This window comes from Lycorma delicatula, chromosome 12 (genome assembly GCF_047948215.1).
Source record: "Lycorma delicatula isolate Av1 chromosome 12, ASM4794821v1, whole genome shotgun sequence".
Taxonomy (NCBI): domain Eukaryota; kingdom Metazoa; phylum Arthropoda; class Insecta; order Hemiptera; family Fulgoridae; genus Lycorma; species Lycorma delicatula.
Genome location: NC_134466.1, coordinates 65,846,304 through 65,870,514, shown reverse-complemented (window position 1 = coordinate 65,870,514; position 24,211 = coordinate 65,846,304). Strand labels below are relative to the sequence as shown.

The following is a 24,211-nucleotide window of genomic DNA, read 5'->3' as shown; positions in this document are numbered from 1 at the left end:
TTAAAAAATAAATATTTTTTATTGCATACTTCATATGTTTTCAGTAATCACTGCAAACATCTTAAGTAATTGTTTGATTTGCAGTGATTTGTGCGCAGGAACATGGAGCATTCTTGATTTTGGAACTAAAGACAACTTTTTTGTATAGCTTTATGAAAACATTTTCCTTACTTCAAGATAATACTCATTCATTGTCTTGGTTTCTGGAATATTTCTATAAAGGGTTTTTCCAGTTTAACACAAAATTTCACATTAATTTGTTGCTTGTGATAATCATTTATTTTAGATAAAATAAAAATCACACAACACATGCACCACTTGTCAACACAAACAGGTGTAGTATTATGGCTAAACAAAACATTACATTGTGATTTTTATTGGCCTGCTAACCTATGCTGCAGGTTAGTTGTCACATATTATATATTCTGTTAGTAACGTTATCTATCGCACAATTTAAGAAGTTCAGAATTTTATGAACTAACTTGATATATATATATATATCAAGTTATATATAAGTTAAATATAAATATTTAACTTAGTGTGTGAGAACTGCAATTTATACTGAAACAGTAAATACTTCATTTCAAAAATCTGTTTACTGTATGGTATATTGCTGTCTTCATTACTGATGATTGGTCGAAATATATGTGATTCTACATCTTGAACTACCATTAGGAGAGTATGCTTGGTTATGTATGTCAAGTCCTGTAAGTTCTTCAACCAACAGCATTTTATTCTTCTTGAAGGTCCTGCTTTCTATCATGTAAGAATAATCAAAACTCAGTATAGTTTCAGAACCATCAGGTAAACAAAATTATAAACAAATACAATTACAATTAATTTAAATATTACAACATAAAAAGTTAAATAATTACAATAGACCTGTAATCACAGGTACACCTCAGTTACCTGTATCGATCAATGGATCTCACACACAAGTTAGTATACATCACCTTAACTATTTTATGTTCACAATCCAGGTGCAGTTTGGTTCTTACTGGTCTATTGCTCATTATAAAAGGCAGCATTTGATGAGAGATATTTTAAAAAATGTATTAAATGATATACTATCAGTAGAAATTTATCTAGGATTTAAGATAATGCTTGCTATATTTTCTTAAATGATTTTTACTGATATGCATTTTTTTAAGTATGTATAGACTAAGCTTATTACACTTAAATCCAGTATTTGCAAATTTTAACTTATGTTTTGAAATTAAAGATTTTTTTCTCCTTTCCTTAAATACATTTACTACGTGAAGTATAAAAATATAATCTTTGATTATAATTATAGTTATGTTTTTTTTGTGGCTTGGGTTTTCTTATGTACGTTTTTTGTTATTTAATATGTTTATAGGTATTTGTTGTTGCAGCTTACATTGCAACTTTGACTCAGTCAGTTACTTCATCATTTATTAGGGGTTTTGCTGAAATATCTGAATGTAAAGTTTCAATTAAAAGGGTCCAGGTAAGTAATATATTTACAAAATTGACTTTATCAAATCAGTCTACCCAAAACCATTTAAATAAATAGAAGTTTTCTAATGTTACATCAGACAAGGAAACAGGCTATATAATCACAGATGGTTTGTCTACATAAATCTTACTGAATAACAGTGTGTGTATATGTGTGTGGGGGGGTATGCGTGCGTGTGTGAATGTTAATATGAAGTAGTACACTGCCTAGATTGAGATTTCATCAGCTTTTCTTTTAAGTATCATGTCTTTCTTTTCTAATGACTGACACTAATTGTTTTTTATTATTCAAATAATTTCAAATCTGTCAAGTTGGATTCCCAGAAATAACAAACACTATCAAAAGCTTTGGAAATATCACATAATCAGTAGATGCAAACCATTTATCAAGATTAATAGATTGATAGATGAACTGGCAGCATATTATTGAATCGGCAAGATTCTAATTTTGGTTTTGTACTGTGAAATAAAACTCAATTGTTTTTATACAAAGAATCAGCTATATATTTTTCATTTTCTCTGATAACCTTTTACCATCTTTATGGCGACTTCATTATTCCATGCTCATAGAACTTCTGGTCCTTAGCAGCAAAATACTGAACTGAGTGTGATCATCATTGTTGAAAGAGTATGAATCATCCATCATTCAAAGAGTTTTGCAAATTTTGAAATAAATGGTAATCTGATAATGCTACATCAGGGCTATATGATGGCGAGACATCACTTCCCAACCAAGTTCCAATAATTTTCCATGAATTACCAAATATGTGCAAGGCCTTGTATATTCTTGATAAAATGCGATTCCTTTACAGCAAAAATGTAGTTTGATTGTTTGATTGCTCAGAAGTAGCTCAAAATACTCAACACTGTTGTAATCCCACAAAATTTACAGTATGGTCTTTTTTTTTTATGCAATTCAGCTTTCGATTTAGCTTTTGATGATTCATTACACTTGGACCACGATCGTTTTCATTTGATGTAATTGTAGACGATCCATTTTTCATCACAGGAGATGATTATTTTCAAAAAAGAAACTTCATTGCATTTGAGATGCATAATGCAAATATTGATTCATTGTGTTAAGCGAATCTTTCGATTGATATGGAACCCGAACAGTGAGCTTCTTAACGAGTCCAAGAGATTTTATGTGATATTCAGTTGTTGTGTATGACACATTCAACCTTTCTACAATCTCTTGTACAGTTATATGACAATTCGATTCATTAATGACTTTGATTTGGTCTTCATCAACTTCAGCAGGCTGACCAGAACAGTGGTCATCTTTGAGTGAAAAATCTTCGTAATGGAATCTTGTAAACCAATTCTGACATGTGCATTTTGTCAGGCAATCAACATTATAAAGATGTGTTTGCAAACATCGGCGGCTTTTTTGTAAATAAAAAAGTAAAATATTGTAAAAATGTTCATTTTTGCACTCAATGTTATAATTGACCATAAACTAATATGTTACAAAACCTAACAGGGAACAAAATTATTTGCAATTTGCTTCTAAATTATGTAAAAGTGACAGCTATCAAATGTCAAAAGAAAAAAACATAACATTGACAGATCCTTCAAAACAAATATAAAGCTATCTATTTGTGAAAACCGAAATTACTCTCTTGCCAAACCCAATATGTATATATATATATAACACCTCATTCTCAATGTTCAGTCATTTTTGCACAGGTCATTTTCTAAGCAAAATATAAGGGTTTTTAGGCTACAGGAAAACCCATTAGACTCATTCTAGAAATAAGGAAGTATGAAACCTGTTAACACTATTTTAAAGACTTATGGTTAGTTAAATGAACATTTTCTTATTGTTTATATATGAAGCAATATTCAGTGATAGGAAAACAGATTTTAAAAGAAGTTTAAACATGTTTCTTTTTGCTTTACATCATTGACAAAAAAAAGATAGGCTGATGTGATGCTATTCTTTATTCATTTCTGTTTTGAGCTAAACTTTTATCCTTAACATAATTACTGTTTATTTTTTTCTACTGAGTTCACACAGCTTTTATTGAACTAATTAGTTCAGATAGAGGGAAAAAATGCGTAGACAACATAAAATTTAATCTTAACATTTGGAGTTACAGTTGTAGAGTTGTAGATCCTTTTTTGTCTTTTTGTTATGCATAAATTTTTTTTGTTGAATCCAATCATGACTGTTTTAATGCAGACACAAAAGAAATGAGGTGGTTCATTAGAAGAGCAATAACTGACATTATAATCAATAATTTTAGATTAAAGTTATCGTGTTTTGTCTGAAATTTTATTAATGCATTTGATGCAGATATGTTTTAACAATTTTTTTCTTGTAAATAAGTATATGAATAGTAACATTTTCTTATTAATTTCCACTAATTTTTTTTTGAAGAGTAAAAATATTAAGGTTAACAAATTGTATAAACCTTTAGAGTTCTGGGAAACTACATCCTACTGTTAGTTATAAATCAATGTGAATTTTTTGATAACAGTAGGGGTAATTATATGAGATAAAAAATTATTCTGGGCTGTAATAAAAAAATAATGAAATTCAATTTACAAGAGGTATATAACACTTGTACAATTACATGGAAAGTTGTTAGACAAAACCAATAAAAATTTTATACCTTGTCACATGTATTTAGATTTATTTAAATTCATTCACTCGGTTGAACAAATTTTTAACAAAATTATTCCTATAAATGTTTTGCTTCTCTAATGTTCTGCATTACTAAATGGTATCAGTAGAAGATGCCCTCAAAATTAATTGATCTAATTACAAAATTTTCCATTTCTAAAAGTCAGGATTGTTTGTTAAGAAAAAAATATGTGCATAATTTCAAAACTTTTAGCAATTATTATTTACATTTTACTTTTATATGATACTTTATTTACTATAATTATCAAAAGTTTATCTCTAAAAAAAGGATAATGATGAATCAGTCATTGTCCTTTTTCCTGTTTATTTAATACTTTTTTCCAACATGATTGAGTCCATTACAAAAAGTCTAGTTGAAAATTATTTTGAAAATTTCAGCATCTGCTACATATTGTGATATTTCCAAAGCTTTTGACAGTTTGTTATTTTTCGGATTCCATCCAGTAAGATTTGAAATTATTTGAGTAATAGGAATCAAATAGTGTAAATCAATGGAGAAGTTTTAGTCTGAAGGGGGTAAAGTATTTAGTTTTTTAAGCCCTTTGTTCTTTATTTTCATGATAATTTATATCTGTGGCCACACATATGTGGTGAAACTGTTTGGTATGCTGGTTTAATAAGATATCTTATCCAACATTGTTAAGATATCACAAAGATTCTAAAATTGTTAAATTGATAATGAATAACTACTGCTAAATTTAGTGATGTGGTTTTCGTCAAATCTAATGTTGTTTAATTAGGATAAAAACAAAGCAGATATTTTTCGTTTTAAACTGTTTGATAAAAACTGTATTACTGTATGTAGGGGTGTGGGGTTTGTCCCCGGCTCCTGCACTGACCAGAATGAGGTTATGTTCCCCTTATTAAGTGACTTAATTTTGTCGACTTATTTGGGTGTAGGTCTGAATTTCTATGTTGCATAAAACATAATTTTGATTGGTATGAGTGTAGCACTGATTTAACTTTAAACTCATTTTCATGAGTTTTCTGAGGCATTCACAATCATGAATGGTGCTGTCAAATTTGGACTAGGCCGTGGTTTCAGTTACTTAGTTTGAGGGAATCATGTTACGTTAGATGTGAAGATGTCCGTTTGATTCCTACATGAAGGCAAAATTTGATTTATATTTTACTGATGCAAATGTCTGTTGAGGCATTTACATCGGTGGCATCCCAACTGAGGCCTGGCTGATGACTGTGAGATGTAATCAGTTAGAGGGTCTAAAGATGACCTCCGGTAAAGCCCCTCAGGGCTCGGAATGGAAGGGGTGGTGTGGCAACCGGTAACGTCACAAGGTGGGTGTCTTCCCCCTACAGAGTTGGGATGTATGTAAGGAGTTTTTGCCATTTTAATTTTTCTGATTTATACTTTCTAGCATCTTCTCATCACAACCTTTCATTGTAGATCTTTCTTACTTTTAAGACTATATAGCTGTTTAGTGCTCCAATATCTTAATAATAATTTTAATAAGTATTATTAAATATCTTGATTAATTGATAATATCTTAATAAGCATTTTTAGTTCCCTTAACCGACTATGTGTTATCAATAATCATCAAATTAAACTTGATTGTTGTCCCATAAAAAAATGATTGTCCAATGAAAAAACGTGGAACAATATATGTAGTATGAAGAGTTTTCTAAAACTGTGAAAATTGCTGCATTTATGGCGGTCATGGAATTTAGGTTGTGTGATCATGGAGAAACAATGCCTTTGGCCAGATTTCCACGTTTGTTCCTACTATTGCTTTACAAAACTGTGTGACCATTTTGGCATAATAGTCCTATTACAATTTAAATTTTTTTCTTAATTAATTTTGTATTTAAGATGTTTGTTATTTAAATTATTTTTATTATATTTTTTTAACCTTTTACAGAGATTTTTGATGCGAAAAGAAAAGTCACAAATGAGATTAAATTGTGATAATAATAAAAATGAAAGTGATGAAAAAGGTTACGTAAATAAAATATTGATTGAAGATGTCTCTGCTTCATGGTATCCAGGCAGTAATAATCCACCAACCTTGGAGTCAATTAGTTGTATCTTTCAAGAAAGTTCTTTAGTTGGTGTTATTGGATCAGTTGGTTCAGGAAAGGTAAAGCAACATCGAATTTTATATCTTTATAATCAAAAGTAAAATCAGTATTTGATCTATTGCATTTACAGTAGTAATATGTTAAAGCTAATAACTGGCATGCCTCTCTTTGCATCTTGAATAATGTATTTCCAGTTCTGACTTTTACTTTTTTGGGTGTAGGTCTATTACTGGAATTAATTTACCTTTATACCTGTAGCTGTGAAGTTATACAGCTATACAGCTATACTTTTTGTAAATTACCAGACCTTTTTAAAAATCTTTATTTATTTAAAATTAAATTAAAATATTTTCTTTTATTAAACCAAAATTACATTGCTCTTATGTTTTTAAATAATACTAATTAAATAAACTTGAATTTTATGCATCTTTGTTTAACATGTACAATAAATATTATGTGCAAATTTAATTTCAATTAATATTTTAGGCAAATTGGTATTTTATCTTATAATTTTTTTTTTATTTATTACTTTTACATACAATTGTCATTAACTTTGAGTATTATTATTATTTTATATATTTACTAGCTGGCCTGTCTAGCCAGAACCTGGACCCTTGGGACTCAGGTCAGCCCAGGCGAATCCCAGAGTCAACTCAGGGGCTCCTAGCAGCCTCATAGGACCAAGGAGCCTACCTCATGGCCGCAGAGCTTGCTTAGCTCACCATTCCCAATTTACCAGTGAGATTGACGCCCTCGACACCAGCAGAGCTTGCTTCAGTTGTCATACCCACCTACCCAGAGAGCTCTACCCTGTGGACCCCCGCACTGTATGTTATTGTCATGGTTGTGAGAATAATACTGATAAATAAATAGTAGCTATAGTATTCAGACTTCATAGAAACCCGAAAAAGAAACTAAATTACAAAAAATAAAATAATAGTAACTATGGTAACTAGAGTACACACGATAAAAAATCGTGACGATAAAAAATTTGTAACTTATTTCTTTGCCATGGTGGTAGAAATATAACAATGAAGTAAAGGGATTAATCTATTTTTTCCTTAATGAATATCTTTAATACACAACTTCACCCTCCTCAGGGGCAAAGAAATTATAATATCTTATAATTAATATAATATCTTAACGTATTTTAATATCTTAACGTTCAAGGGAGTTAGGGCTCCAGTAAGTGGCTTAAAACCTTCCTTGAGATAACACGATTGTATCCTGCAAATTGAAAGTAATTGGCCAGTTGTATCTCGCATGATGTAATAATAAACAAACAGACAAACTTAAACAAACAAACAGACATATATATATATATATATATATATATAATTTGTATATATAAAATATATATAAAAACTCACATTCCCAAATAACTGTGATCTGTTAAATCGAGACCTGCTGTATGCAAAAGTTAGTTTTCAACCTACTTACAAATACCCTGTTTGAATTTTAAAAAACAGAAGATTTTTTGCAGAGATATAACAGCATCCCATTACTCCTCCCAAAACAGCGCCCCAGGTACACCCCATGAGTTAACAGTTGATGTTGATGATTGGTCTAGCCTCCCATGAGGTGCTTGCATACCTCACCACCTTAGCCTCCCACTCAGTGCTCACAAGAAGCCCATTATTGTAAACAGATTTTGTTTTAAAATTATTTAATATTACTTTACTTAACATAAATTTAATTTATTTTCTTAAAATTATTCATTCTATTGAATGAATAATTAATTCTATTGATCAAGTCATTCAGTTTGAACCCAGCTCACACAGTGATAGAGATTCACAATTTGCGGTTCATTAATTCAATTCATTAAATTTTGTGCTTCAATCTGCATATCTCCACTACTATATTTATTTTTGAGATGAAATATATCTAAAAACTTTCTCAGTTATGCCCAGCAAGATCAGTAAAAATTTAGTTGCGATTGATTGAGTAGTTTTTTTGTTTATCCGGAACAAACAAAAACCCTCTTCATCTTTATATAATAGTATAGATTATTTATACATCAATTTTGACATTAACCATTTCTCTGTTTTTGTTATTCCATCAAGCAACATGTGAAGTATTATGATAACACATAAAAATGACCAAATATTTATCAACTTTTTATAACATTTCTAAACATTGAAATAATATAACTTTTTCTTTCAAAGGATCTTTTGGAGCTAATTTTTTTATTCATTTATTAGATGAGTTAACTTTTAAATTTAGAACAGCAGTTCACTGTAAATGTAATTTTTTAGATCATACTCAACTCTGGTATTATGGTCCCTTCTGTGCTTAGTAAAATTAACATTTTTGTATAATTTGTTGTTATTGGTAATTATTCTTTTTATTTTATTTTAGAGTTCATTTCTTCAGCTGATTTTGGGTGAAATTGAAGTATTAAATGGTAGTATTGAAGTTAAAGGTACTGTTTCATATGCATCTCAAGAAGCATGGATATTTAATGGTTCAATCAAACAGAATATTCTGTTTGGATTACCTTTTGATAAAAAACGTTATAAAGAGGTTGGTTGATATTTTATATTTTGAAGTTGTTTATTTTTTTAAGCTTAAGTAGTAATGGATACATTTTATGTATATATTTAACTTAAATATTATATCACTATAAATGTTGTTAAGTATTTTAGTTTAATAATATTGTATTTTATATTTATTGTTGTTACTGTTACAGGTTACTAAAGTTTGTGCATTGGAGAGAGATTTTGAACTGCTACCTCGTGGTGATTTGACTTTAGTCGGAGAAAGGGGTGCTTCATTATCTGGTGGTCAAAAAGCTAGAGTTAATCTTGCAAGGTGTTTTATTTTTTATATCTATACAAGTATTACTATTATTATTTATTTTACACATTTATATACAATCCTAAGGTGATTTAAATGAAAAAAGAATTGCATGTAATAGCAAATGTTCTGCTATAACTGATAGATCATGGTATCATGGTCATATTCAAACTAGAAGTGTTTATTTAGAATTACTTTAGATGCTACTGAAAGGCCAATGTTACTTTAGATGCCAATGTTGAAAGGTCTTTAACAGAGATGATTAGATTATGTGCAATAAAGCTCCTGTGAATTAGTAAAAAAAATCTAAATTTACTTATTGATAGAAAAAACTGCCATGTTTATGCTCTGTAAAACCAAAAATTAAATTGAAAAAAAGTAACAAAAAATATGACTTAAGTTGCTTAAAAATGAGTTACAGGGATTTGACGTTTTAAAACTTCTTTGTTATTAAGAACAGTAAATTACTAATCAAGTGTTAAAAGAATTAATAACAAACTTAAATTCTGAAATAGAAAGGATATAATCTCTAATCAACTTTTAATGTTATAATTTGTCAGAAAAAATAAATTTTCCAGTCATCTTTGTTTTTATTGATGCTGATCCATTCGTGGAAGGTGTGAAATTTTTTTAAGTCTAAAATTGAAGACATGATAGTGGAATATAAAAATTCCAGATTATTATTTCATTTCACTTACATTGTTTATAAAAATTTGCTAATTTTGCTATTACATGTCTTGTGTTGTCATACAGTTTTAATTACTATATTTACAATTGCAATTTAGGACCTAACCATTGCAAATACATTTTACTGCCCTGTATGTAGTTATGTACTGGTTTTTGAATGAATTTAGTTAATTGACAATATTAAGGTTGGGCCAAATAAAGCCATCCCCAGGAAATATAAATTTTAAAATAAAAATAAAAATGAAAACTAAAAAGTAATATTAAATTACTTACATTCATTGATTCTTGATTAAAGTGGTTTTGAAAAAATAAATGTTTACAATGTTACATGTAATTTTAAAGCCTCTGTTCAAAATGCTCACCACCAACTGCTCTACAAAGTTCAGTGTAACGAATCATGTTCAGAAAAACTTTCTGCAATTTCCAACTGGAATCTTGGCAATCTCTTGTTATATGTTGTCTTTCAACTCTTCCGTAGGTTGTTCGTATAGATAATTCTTTTCAGATAGAACCAGAGGTAAAAATCACCAGGAGATCTGGGTGGTCACATGTCCTTACTGATTGTTCTATCTTTCATTAGTTCTCAGTTGATTTGAGTGAGAGACTGATCAGAAGTGTGGTAAGTAGCTCCATCTTGTTGGAAGTATCCATAAGAAAGTTCTACTGGATCAAGATATACGTAAATTCTTTGTACAATTGTAAACAGAAGTCTGTATTAATTTGTCTCCTCTAAGAATATTGGTCCGATGATCTGGCTTCCAGAAACTGCACACCAAACATCAATTTTTAAATCATAGAGTGGTTTCTGATGGATTTAAATTGGGTTTTATGTAGCCCAGTGTTGCATATTCTGATAATTAATGTAGTCTGATCATGTTGTTTTAATTCATGCACAAAACTTACACAATAGGCTTTCATTTGTAAACCATGAAGTATAAGCCAACACAATGTTTGAGAATCTCCTGTTGGGCTAATCGTCATTTTAACTTGTGAAGATTCCTTCTGATATGATTCACTATATCAGTGACAACTTCCGGAGTTAGAACAGTTGGTTGTTTCACTTTATTCGTGTTGGTAACAGAGCCGGTTGTTTGCCACTTTTTCACTAAATCTTGATTTGTTAATTTTGCAGGAACTACTTCTAGGATATATCCCTTGAAATCTTTCACAAACAGAATTTATTGAAATTGCACAAACATATTTCTCCACAAAGAAAACAGTTGAATATTCTTCAGTTATTACTCAATTAATGCACAAACACTATAGACAATGATGCACAAATACTATAGACTCACTGAACAGGAGGGGATGGTTGAAGGCTTATGAATGAGTCGATGACCTTCAACTAATTCACATGCGAGACAAACATATCATCTTCTAACACAGTTGTGTCATAAGTTAGCATGTCAGACGGCTGAACTGGTTTTATATGGCCCACCCTGTAGTTTATATTAATAATTATTATAATATGATAGTAATATGAAATAACTTCTTTTCATTAATTATCTTGAATTATTTTCCTCTTTTTGTTTTTAAGAGCTGTGTATAAAAATGCAGATGTTTATTTACTTGATGACCCGTTATCAGCTGTTGATACTCATGTTGGTAAACAACTTTTCAGTGATTGTATTAAAGGTAATTAATTATATTTTATAAATTGATAAGAACTATGTTTTATTTTTTAATTTATGAGGAAAATACCCCCTACTGACTTAAACCAGTGTATGTAATGGGTTGTTTTGCAACATAAAGCGATACATTCATTTGTTGTTTTAGTTTCTCATCTGTCTCAGTTTCTCTTATAGCTTTAATGCTTATAAAGAACCTAAAGTTCAAATGATATCTGTCAGAGTTGCTTTGCACAACAGCACGCATTCACTATGTAGCCAAACCTTTTGAAGAATAGAGTGTTGTATTACTTACAGAGCTGAATGTCACCTGCATTTCAGGCCATGACATGCAATTTTACATTCTTTCTTATTGAAGAAAGCAAATGAGAAACCATTTTACTCCTCACTTTCCCTTGTAAACCTGGCAAGAGGTGCTTATTATCTTAAATATGACACTAACACACTTAATAGGTGTTTATTAAGAGACCTATTCACTTAAAACTTTGTCATTCTATTTAATTTTCAGTTTATAATGAAAAATCCTGATAAGTAGATCTCCTTTTCCTTATCCTAAATTCCTTTCATTACTTATTGGTTCTGTGGATCCAGGTTTGGCCTTATTACCCTTCTTCCTGTTGTACCTATTACTAATCTACTAGGTTTCCAAAACTGAGAATGCCAGTGCATGCTTGATATGAGGCTTGGGGAGAATATGTAGTATTTAATTGTGTGGTCTAAATCAGAACTCTGTTTCTAGTCTAGTGACTGCACAAGCCAAATGGCTGAAGTGCTGGTTAATGTCAGGCCTCCTAATCTTTCACTTTAAATAACTAATAATCCAGTGTAATGAAAACATAAAAAATTAATACGGTATAAGTAGAGAATTATATTCCATTAATACTTAACTTAAATTCACTTATGAACTAAAAAAATTATTTAGACATTAAACTTGAAATGAAAAATAATTTAGGAGAGATAGTATAATTAATGGAACATCAAATCATCCTTGGATTTATAAACTAAATACATCCAATAATATGATTCGTAGAATTAGTGTGCAGTAATAATAATAATAATACTGAAAATAGATAAAAAAAAGGAAAAAATCAAAAATGTGGTAACTCTTAATGTTTTTAACTTTGTACAGAATTTATACAGAAATTGTACAAATAAATACAACAGTATTAACAAAACAAACCTGTATAGTATTTATAAAAATTTGAACATAGATAAATTAACATATAAGTATTCTTTTCATGAGTCTTAGTTTTCAACTCATGAGTGCTATAAATACAATCTAAAAACATTTGTTTAAAATCGTCTTAAAATGAGATTACACACATAAAGATGTGGTTATCTAGCAGGGAAAATCATACCGTTGTTCTGAGCATGATGCAATTTCCAAAGTAGATATTAAAGCAGTAATCAGTGTTCTTGCACTGTGGGCTGAAACACTGCATGATGAAATCTATGTCAAAATTAATTAAATCAATGCTGAAATTTTACCAAGAAGTTATAAAAGAAAGGACATCTAGCTACTAAAATTTATAATATTTATATATTTTGTCGATTTCTATGATGGAGTAGTAGCAACTCAGCCTTTCATCCGTAAGTCCCGAGTTCAAACCCCGGTCAGGTATGACATTTTTCACATGCTACAAAATTCATTATCATCCATCAGTAATTGTAAGTGGGCATAAGCCTGTTGTTGCTGCTGTATAAATAAGTATATATATATATATATATATATAATTTTTTTTTTTTTTTGCCTCAGGTGTGTGGTTGACTGATGTACTTTACTACTTCTCTTGGTCACAGCATACCTCTTACATCCTACTTCTTCTTTAACATGTGTTGTATATTTTAATTGTATATATTTTTTTTTGTTGTTTATTTTATATTTATTCTTTTACTGATTTATGTAGTTTAATACATTCCATAGATATTTTGAAAACCAAATTCAGGAACATTGGATGCCTTAATGTATAAGTGCATATTTTTATTCTTCTTTTTACTACATTCATAATAACAGCTCTTCACCTTTTTAATTCCATCTTAAAAGCTTTTCCTTTTGTACTTATCAACCTACGTAATTTTTTAACTCAGTATAATATCTCATTTCAAATTCTTCTATTCGTTTGTTTTCTGGCTTTCCTGTTGTCCATATTTCACCACCATAGACTGCTACACACCATATAAATATTCTAAAGAACTTATTTCAGATTCCTGAATTTGAATGTTTGATACCGCAGTGTTTCTTTTCTGCATAGAAATCCTTTTTGCTTTTGCAGATCTGCTTTTGATATCTTTCTTCATTTATCTTTTATAATTTAGCATTTAAATTTGTTTAACATTATTGGTTACTGTATTATTATAATCCTAAGTTCATAGATGTACTTAGATGCTTGAAATTTTAGACTGTGAATCTCAGTTAGTGTACGAGTTCTTGTGAAGTTGTTTATCTTAGTAACAGATGAGAGTTTGAACAATAATCATGTAGTATTTTTTGTATAACCATTATACAGAACTTTTATTGTTTGTTTTGTTTGTCCACGCATGATTGTAAGTTTATAACATTTTGTTGAAATTTATAACATAATTATGTTGTTTCTTTTTTTACATTGCAGGGTATTTAGCTAATAAAACAGTTATACTTGTTACTCATCAGTTACAGTACATTAACAGTGTTGATCATGTCATATTATTTCATAATGTAAGTAAAACTAATTTCTGTAAGTATTAATTAATTTTATGCTATACTAATATAGTTTTAGTTGGTATTTACTGCCAACTAACTATTAATTGAGTTGTTTAAAAATAGCTTTCTAAATTTAAGTGATAATGGGTTTGCATATTGTAATGGTGAAGGGGATCAGTTGAAATAATATATGACAAATAACAGTTTCCATTTAAATATGTATTTAAATCTTTCGTTAAATGTCTACTCACACGTTTATGAAATACCGATGTTCCTAATAGGACCCCAACCCTAAGATTAAGAAAAGTGAAAGACGAGATTCGGATAAAATTTACCAATTCTTCAGTTTCTAATAAAGTCAATTATATCGCATTTAATTCATAAACTTTATGAGACCAGAAATTAATGATCGGAAAAGCACAGGTCGACCACACTGTTAACAATAGAAGTTCTGGAGGACTTGAAAGAACGTTTGACTCGCTCACCCACAAAATCGCACAGAACATTATCTTCACAGACTGGGCTTTCACCACCTACAGCTTTTAGGGCTACTAAAAAATTACAGTCGCATGCTTATCACATCGGTGTCGTTCAAGAACTGAAAGAAGTAGACCGCGGAAAATGTTTACAGTATTATCGTCGGATTCGTTCTTTTGTTGATGATAATTCCACTGAAATTTTGGATCGTGTTTATTTCAGCGACAAGGCAGTTTCACTTGGATGGCTACATTAACAGTCAAAACTGCCGAATATGAAGCGCTGAAAATCCTCACGCGTATCGTGAACGACCATCACACGTACGTAAAATTGGTGTTTGGTATGTGATCTCCCAGCGTCGTGTAATAGAGCCTTTATTTTTTTTACAAATCTGTAGACGGCGTGGTTTATCGTAACTCAATGGAACGGTTTATTGCCATGTTAGATTTACACGAACGAGAATGTCAGTTCCAGCAGGATAACGAAACGCGTCATACTACTAATGAAACACCGGATACGTTATCACACTGCTAACTGGATACGTTAGGGAATTTTTTGGCCATCGTTTAATATCAAAAGTGTTGTCGCCTTCAAGATTACCAGATCTATCACCAGCAGACCTTTTCCTTTGGGGTATTAAAAAGTATAGTTTTTAAAAACAATGCTTATACGCTTGACGAATTGAAGGTTAATATTGAAAGTGAGATTTCAAACATTACGAAAAGTGGCTGCAAACGTGTATGAACCTGCATCGGGATCACAGAAAATCATTTTGAACATCTATTGTAAAGTTATTAAAAGTAATTTGAATATTGTTGTATTTCATTAAAATTAATATTTTTGTAATAAATTCATGTCGTCAAACAAAGGGATTACGTTCATTTTCAAACCCGTCATATGTTTTATGTGTACGTATACAAAATGAGCCCAAAAGTTTCAGATCTAAGTAATAAAAAAAAAATGTCAAATTTAATATATGTTCCATTAATTCACTAAAAATTTCATGTATCTTACTCAGAAACTGCTTTTGAGTTCCTTATTTCTGCACGGCACTGAAGTACTTTCCGAAAGTCTCTTCAAATAATTGAACACTGTAATTAGTGGTCTCAACTTGAGCTCCTTTCAGTTGCAATTTTAGTTTTGAAACAGGAAGTCAATGAGAGCTAAGTTAAGTGAATATGCATGAATATATCCTTTTTTGTGCTAAAACAATAAAATTGTTGTTACCGAATGATCTGGGCCATTGTTTTCTTGAAAAACAATCACTCTCATTATTTTTTTTCAAGGGAGTTAGTTCCAAGTGAAAATTTTTACCAATAAATTTTGGTATGCAGAAAATCACTCCCAAACCCTAGACATGAATCGAGCGAGTATCTTTCCCAGGGTAAGGAAGAGTAAGAGATGATCCAGCTGTAGATAGATACCCTTCTTTACAGTTTTATTTATCATTTTAAAGACATATAAAAATTAATAAATTGTTACATAACAATTTTGTTCCCATAATTGTTTTTTTTTTTAAATGAATATCATGATAATTTATTGATCATTTTATATAAAAATGAAAGTCTGCTAATGTTCACACATCACTGTAGAAAGCTTCTTATTTTTATAGTGTAACTTTCTACTTGATATGATATGGCCCTGATTTGAACTTAGCCTAGATAAGATCTATATCGCTTAATAGTTTATTTATACTTAGTAGATTTTATCCATAATGCATATGCCACGTATTTCCAGAATGGATAAACTTGTTCCTTTAAGAATTATGTACCTGTTTTCAGATGGTTGTTTAATTTCTTTCATAAAAACAATGTTTATTGGAGCAAATTATAATTTTTATTATAGCTTCAAACAATACTATTTTTTGAGACAAAATTTAAGTAGAGTTATTAGAATTGCAACAGAAATAGATAATATAGATTAGTCTAGATTGTCTAGTAAAGATAGGACTAATAGCTTATGCAGATTAGTATGTAGTGCTTATTAGAAGTTTGTATTTGCTACCTTACTGAAGAGAACTAGAATGTGTAGTTGAGAACTATCAGTATAACATATCATGCATTCAAATGCAGAATTTGAATACATGAGATTTGATAATGTTTAAAATTTTATAGAAAATTGGACTGAAATGTAAGGAAAGATTATTTAAGTATAAGTCAAAAAAAGGTAAAAGATTAATCATTATTATTATAACAAAAAGTGAAATTTAAATAGAGCAACATTTCTTTCTTGTTTATTAATGCTTAGCACAAAGACCATAATAACATATGCCAAGGTTATTAACTTTTGAATCTGCATCATCTTTCTAAATAATTACCATACAATCTATTGCAATTATAAGATGTATTAATAATAATTAATACTTTAAATAATAATTTATATGTATGGTTTTATAGGGTTCAATTGAAACACAAGGCAATCCTGTTGAACTTGAAAACAGTGGTTTAGATTATGCTTCATTAATTTCTAGTGAAGAGGAAATTAAAGACAGTAGTTCAGAATCTGAACAGGAAGAAACTTCTGAGAAGACTAAATTGATTTCAAAAATATCAGAAGAGGTATTGTATCTTGATTATGGAATGGATCAGTAATAATTTTTTTTTTTTTTAATTCTCCAGGTTATTTTTTTATATGTGACAGGAATTTATTGTTAAATACAGAACATTCCTGTTAGGAGTTTCTCTATATAGAAATGATTGATGTGATCCAATATGAAAATTGTTTTGGCCTTTTGTCATATAATTAATCATCTTTAATAAGATATATATAATATATTTTTTTATGTTAGAATTCATTTCATTTTCTTTCATTTTAATTATGGTTTTATACATGTACAAAGAACAAAACATAAGTTTGCAAATAATTGGTTGCATGAAATTCTAGAGTTAAAAGATAACATGTATCATATAATATTTTTCAGTTGCAAGAGAATTCTTTTGGTGTGAAATTTTTGTCAAAAATGAACCCCAAATATGAACACATTTAAAATAGGTAAAATAAACCATAATAATTTGTTTTTATTGCTTCAAAATTTAACTTTTTTGCAATTTTTTGTATAATAAATATTGCACTACTTAAAAAAATCTATTATATAATTTATTGATATGAAATTGCCAATTAAATCTTATCATATGTGTAATTCTTTTGGAAATACTTTTTACAATTTGCAATCGCCCGTCTCTAAATTATACAAAAAATTCTATTACCGTATTAAAAAAAACGTAATTTATAATACTCATTAAGATTTAATATTGAATAATAACTTATGTGTATGCCTTTACAGGGTTCAAACGAAATGAAAGTTACTTACAATGAACTGCAAAATAATGGTTTAGATTCTACGTTATCGGTTGCTAATAGAGAGGAAGTAAATGAAAGTATTTTGGCAAATGAACATGAAGATGCTACTGAGATGACTAAAATGATTTCAAGAATATCAAATGGGGTATTGTAATCTTATTATTCTTCAATTAATTTATTAAATCATTGGTTAGTAGTGTTCCATAAGTAGTTCTGTTTTATACATGTTAGCTTTTTATATTATTATCCAAAAATGAAAGTGAATTTATGTGTACTTCTTATATCTACATATTGTTACTTACTTGGAGTTCGACAAGGATATTGAAAGATGGCACAAGTAGAAATTTCTTAAAAATACAGCATATTACTATAAATTAATTTATAAAATATAGCAATTCAAATCAATTAAAAAAAAAAATTCAAATCGATTAATTGGTAATTATAAATACCAAAATACAATTATGATTTATGTACACTGTATAATAACTAATAAAACAAAAATTGTGGTAACAATAAGAAAAATCTACAATTAATACAATTCACTTTATGCAAGAACTATTCACTTTGTGTTTACAAAAAAAAATTACCCTATAATTTATAAATGAATAGAATAATGTTACTTTCACTGCTATTCACAAATAAATCAACCGAACAGCTTCTTCTTTTTAATCACTGTCCAAAATGAAACACTTGTGACTCACTCTTCACTCATTTGTAACCAAACCCTTACTCCAAATGCTTCCACACATCGTAATTAATTGCTTTTATCGCACACTGAACAGAACTTACAACTGTCACTCAGTTGGTCCCTAGCAGTATTTATATCTCTGGACCTGCAGTATCACTATCCAACCCGTCTGATTGTTCAAGTATAATTCCCACTGTCCTCACATTCTACATTTTCTAGAAAGTCCTTTTCTAGAAAGAATCCCTTTGTCATCTCTTCAAGATTCTTCTTTCTGTTAACTATACCTGTACGTTACAAATATTGTTACTCATAACATCATGAAACATAAATAATTTTTATAAGCAAATTATGAAACAGCATCTAATAAAATTATAGTATATTTTTATACCAAACTAATTTATAATGCGTTAAAATGAAGATAAATATTACATTTTTTTTTTTTTACATACCTCACATAGAACATTTATGAAAGTTTGAACAAATCCTTTAACATTTACAGATACATTTGTCCCATACGCATCTGAGAATGTCATAGTTGATCTTGTTAAGCAGCAGTAATATGGTGTCAAAATAACACGAGATCAGTAAGGAGTGAGATAATCATCAAAAATTATTGCATGTTATTGCAATAATAGTAAAAATAAAATAAATAATAATATAAAAGTATTGCAATCCAGTGATTGTAGCTCTCGTAATCACAATCTGCATGTTATATCTGTTATGGCAAGTTTTTGTTAATGTAATGTGATAGTCTTGTTAGTAAATGTAATCCCTTCTTAGTAAATTTTAGTCCCTTTTTAGTAAATGTTTCCCTTCTTCAACTGCAGTATCAGTCAGTTTTCTTACACGTTCACGTTTGTTATCATATGTTTGCTGTTAAGAAAAATGGCCTATTTGCCTTAACTTTTAAAAAACTTAAAATACATTTACTCTAGCAAATTAAGCATATGTCTAGAAACCACACAAACCTTTTCAGGGTTCCAGATTCAGTTATATAGGTTATTTATAGTACCATGCATGAAATTTTGCCTAAATATCGATAATTCCACTAGTTCAGCTTCATCATTTTGATGCAGAAATGAAGATTTTGTTTTTCATTAAAAATTACAGTTCACACCGAATGAAACTTATAGTGCGTAATCTTCAGTTTCTTTCAAAGAATTTGAAAGATCTACCCATCAAACTGATGGGTAATTAATTTTTTAAATTGTTTTTAGGAATTATCTAAACTTATATTTGAGATTAACTAAAAATAACTGATGCTTGAATAAAAGAAGTATTTATTCAAATGTTTCTTTTGTAGTGTTTTTTTAAAAATATTATTTATTTATTAATATTTATTATGAATTTTGATTAATTAATTTATTTTTTGTATGTTAATAATGTAGCAAAAACCATACTTCCTGAGTATTTATTGATGATTGATTGATAATCATCAAATTTTCTATCCAATTTTAGATTTTTTGAACATTTTTCAGGTTATTTCAGTAATCATTTAGGATGTACGTAACTCTTCTTTGTTTTTGTATTATACATCAAAGATGCACATTTATACTACCCGATCTAGCACTATAGCTTTAAAAGGGAAAGTATTGTAACTTAAGGAACCCAAAAACCAGATGGAAATTTTCTGGATGTTCATATTTACATGTGTCTGTTTGGTGTTGTACTCCTTATATTTCCAGAACTACTGGACTGATTTTGACCAAACTTGGTGAGATTACTTCTATATATGGGGCATTAATGCCATTAAATTTTCAACAGTCAAGGAGGTTAGGCTGTAGAGCAAGGTCACCCTCTCAGTATCTTGAGATTTCATCTAATTAAGGTCTTATTTTTCTTGGTACATTTTTTAACAATTAAAAAATAATATTTCCAAACAATTTTTTGCAAAATCACACCCCTACTCCAAAAAAAATAAATAAACTTATAAATACCCACTTAGCCATTACTAAGTGGGTATATTGCATCAATAATACCCCCTCTTAACAACAAGGAGCGCTAGTATAGCACTGATATTCAGCTGTTGTAGTTGTCTGCTATGTTGTGACGTCACAGGTGAGAAGTAGAATTAAATAAATGAATAATATTTAAAATGTAAAGTGGCTTCTAGTAATGCCACACCCACGTGAATGAAATACAGTACATGCATGTGCTTTAGTTAGAATCATTGAATTAATTAAACAAAAAATATTATATTTATATAAAATGATAAATATTTTTAATTTATTTGTGTGAGTAAGCTGTGCATCAGAAAAAACCACATGATGGGAAAGTCCTACAAATGTGTTGTCAGCTATTTTCTATATGTAAAAATGGCATGCATCTTATAATCGATGGTATTTATTTAAATAGCCTACAGAAGGTTACTTGATGCGTTCTCAGATCATCAATTTAGTAAACATGGTGTATATAATTTGTTGATATACTAAATCATTGCACACTAAAGAAAACAAAGTAGATAAGGTCATCAAACTTTCTTGTTCAGAAAAACTATGGGAATTTGGGAAAATACTGTTATGTTTCTATTCGTGTTAGTACATTCATGGCTTTTTTTTAAGTAAATGTCATATTAATATCAACACGAGTATTTTAAAAATCATGTTTATTATAGACTTTATATTTGTGTTTATAAAGTTTACTTGTTTAGTCCATTACTGTGCCTTAAAAGGTTCACATGATGTTACAGCAATGAAGCAAAAAGTAATTCCATATGTTTTAAAAAATGGATCAGAGCTGCAAAAGAGGAATTCATAATGGGAAAATATGGAGATTGTACAAAGATGGAAATTTATAATTAAACAAATTTGTAAAAATACTTGAGCATTCTATTATCAATTGCATTCTCATGTTTCTTCCTCTGACCATCACATTTATTTAGATAATCATAGTTGTTAACTTCTGTGCACTCACAGAAAATAGGATATTTTATGAACCATTACCTTATTTATTTAATTTTAAATAATAACGACTTTATCACTTGCAACAGAAAGATCACAATCAATATAATACAGATAATAGTGTGAAAATGAATTCTAAAACTCTATTTTTGAGAAAATATTATTTGTTGCTTTTATAAATTTTTTTTATGAAATAATCAAGTAATGATAGTTACCAGGATAAAGTGGTTGCTTTACAATCTCATACATTAAATAAAAAGCTTGTGTAATTTGTGAATTATAATATTCTTTTAAAGAAAAAAGTAACTTCAAATCTTAATGACATCTCAGTAGATAATTTTATTTAATACCTTTTTATAATTTTTAATAATATTTTTTTGAGATATCCATCTTGTTGCATAAGTAATAAGAACATAACACAAAACAATAAAACAAGTGACAACAGGTTAACCAATTATTTTTTCATTTAAACATTTTTTTGAGCTAAATAAAATATTGCAATATTTTAAGGGTTTAGTAGGTATCATAATATACATTTAATTACATCAAAGTTCATTATTATTTTGCATAAAAATAAGAGAATAGGTTAAGCGATCCAGCTCTTAATCCATTTAAAAAGATATGTTGGCTATTGTGAAAGCAGTGTTCCATTCATATTCTGAACTTGTAATCGGTGGAGTTGTACATTTTTTTTTTCATAACTAATTAAGTATTATGTGTTAATAAAATTCATTTACCACCTCTACTGTTTTTGTTCATTATTTATAATTCCAATATGTCTAGGCAGAATTATTGTTTTAAAAATTTATTAAGGCTACAGTTTAAGATAAAAGTAATATCAGCATACATTGTTTCTATGTAAAATCATTGTTAGTCAGTCAGTTTGAACATTGATGTAATAAAATTTTAAACGATTCCTACCTTAGATGCTTAATAGAATAGTAATCATGTAAGAGGAATTTGCAATAATGTTCTTTTCCAAACGTAGCTTATTTACAGAGCAAGGCTGTTTATTATAATTATCTCCATAAATTACAAACTGACATGTTTTGCTGTATTTTTTATTTTATGCAGTAAAAAATTTACAAACTGGTGTATTTATTAGGAGATTAAATTTTACTTTGGTGGTTTTGTTTCCAGCTTGCGTCTTTGACTTGTGTAAAACAAAAAAAGTAAAATTTTCTTTTGATTTTTTGAACCCATCTTGTTATGCTGTTTGATTTGACTATTAAACTACTTGTTTCAATTGTATTACCAGATATTGTGTACATTATAAAAAGCACATAAAAGTTAATCAGTGTAACAATTGGTATGCATAGATGTATTCTGTGACCATTGACATGTTTAAATGGTCCAATATGAAATACTCCTGTATAGGAACCCTGTCAGGTACATCTGATAAAGGTTCAGTCTGTAATAATGTACCATTTGTAGAACTAGAAGTTATTTACCATTGACGAATCTATTAATTTTAATTGATTTTATGCTGACTATGATACTCTTTTCATCTGGTTCAAATATCAGTATTTTATTTTTTTAAATACTTACTGAATTTCAATTAAGTACATAATTTTAGCAAACATTATAATTTTACCAGTAATAAAACACCCTATCTTTTCATCTGCATTACATTTAAGTATGAGGCATGTCCATAGTTATTGATTACATCTGTGCAATCAATGTGTAACCATTTCTTTATTTTTTATATTGTTTTTTTTTTATCATGCCTATAAGATAGTGCAGTTGTGATTTTCACATAGTTATTCATAAAACAAAAAAAAACTTGGTAGTTTGATTTAAAAAAATAAAGAAAACATTTTTTCTTATTATACAATTTAAATTTATATTTAGATAATTATTTTTATTAGATTGTTTGATATATATTTATATGAAATGATCGATTTTTATATTTATAATTCACATACTTTTTATTTCTTTTTTAGAGCATTAAGTCAGGCATATCTGATATAGATTCAATTTCCAATAATCCACCACCAGTTGCAGAACCTGAACCAGAGGAAATTAGTCGTCGAGGGCACTCTGTTTATCTGGATTATTTTCGTGCTGGTACAAATATGTGTACAGTTTTCCTCTGCTTTTTATTATTCATTTTTTCTCAAGTTATCAGTAGTTTTGCTGATTATTACATTTCTTTTTGGTTGGTATTAGTTTTATATATGTAATAAATATACAAATAAATACGATATATATATATATATACAAATATATCATTATTATATATATATTTTTTTTATCTAAAAGTTCTATGCGTGATTTATGCAAGAAAATAATTCTACACATCAGTTTATAATAAAACTAAAATGTGATAATCAGTGTTTAAAGTGATATTTATTTGACTGAATGTTTTATTTTTTAATATCTACTACAGATAAATTTTAGAATTCTTAAAAGATACTTAAATAGTTTTCAATGTATTCATGTTTTAGCTTAGGATGTATAGGTCTTTATTTTAAGTAAGTCGTGATGCATTTAATTTAATGATTTGTCTTTTTCATATCTACTTTTTTCACATTGTTAAAGCAACCATGGAAGATGTTTGACTTGTTTAATAAACATCTAAATTGCCAGAAATAAATTTAGTGATTTGAACTCATTGATACAAGAAGTACTTGCTTGTAATTTGCTTCTTATTAATTAAATTTTTGTTGTTTAAAAAAACTCTAATTTTGTCTGTGGTATCCAAATTACAATTGATCCAGATTTTTGGTTTTATTGATCAAGTAATATTTACATCTGTCATATTTTATTGATTGTTAGAAGAATTTCTTACACGTTTGTTAGTTCTCACTTTAAAAAAAAATTTATTACACCAAGTAATGCAAAACGTTTCAATTTAGTGTTTTATAGTCTTTTGATCATGTACTGTTTACT

General features: G+C 28.7%; 1 protein-coding gene across 5 annotated transcripts in view; it reads left to right on the top strand.

The window, feature by feature from the left end:
* Positions 1 to 24,211, top strand: part of LOC142333216 (ATP-binding cassette sub-family C member 4-like) — a 189,880-nt gene that overhangs the window by 113,389 nt on the left and 52,280 nt on the right. For 4 of the 5 annotated variants that reach the window (XM_075380199.1, XM_075380198.1, XM_075380202.1 and 1 more), the window contains 9 exons: positions 1,358 to 1,468; positions 6,004 to 6,222; positions 8,522 to 8,686; positions 8,853 to 8,974; positions 11,184 to 11,281; positions 13,884 to 13,969; positions 16,828 to 16,989; positions 17,715 to 17,876; positions 23,263 to 23,477. In XM_075380199.1, the coding sequence (XP_075236314.1) occupies positions 1,358 to 1,468; positions 6,004 to 6,222; positions 8,522 to 8,686; positions 8,853 to 8,974; positions 11,184 to 11,281; positions 13,884 to 13,969; positions 16,828 to 16,989; positions 17,715 to 17,876; positions 23,263 to 23,477 (1,340 nt within the window). The remainder of the gene's footprint in view (positions 1 to 1,357; positions 1,469 to 6,003; positions 6,223 to 8,521; positions 8,687 to 8,852; positions 8,975 to 11,183; positions 11,282 to 13,883; positions 13,970 to 16,827; positions 16,990 to 17,714; positions 17,877 to 23,262; positions 23,478 to 24,211) is intronic. The other variant, XM_075380201.1, reaches the window with a different exon arrangement.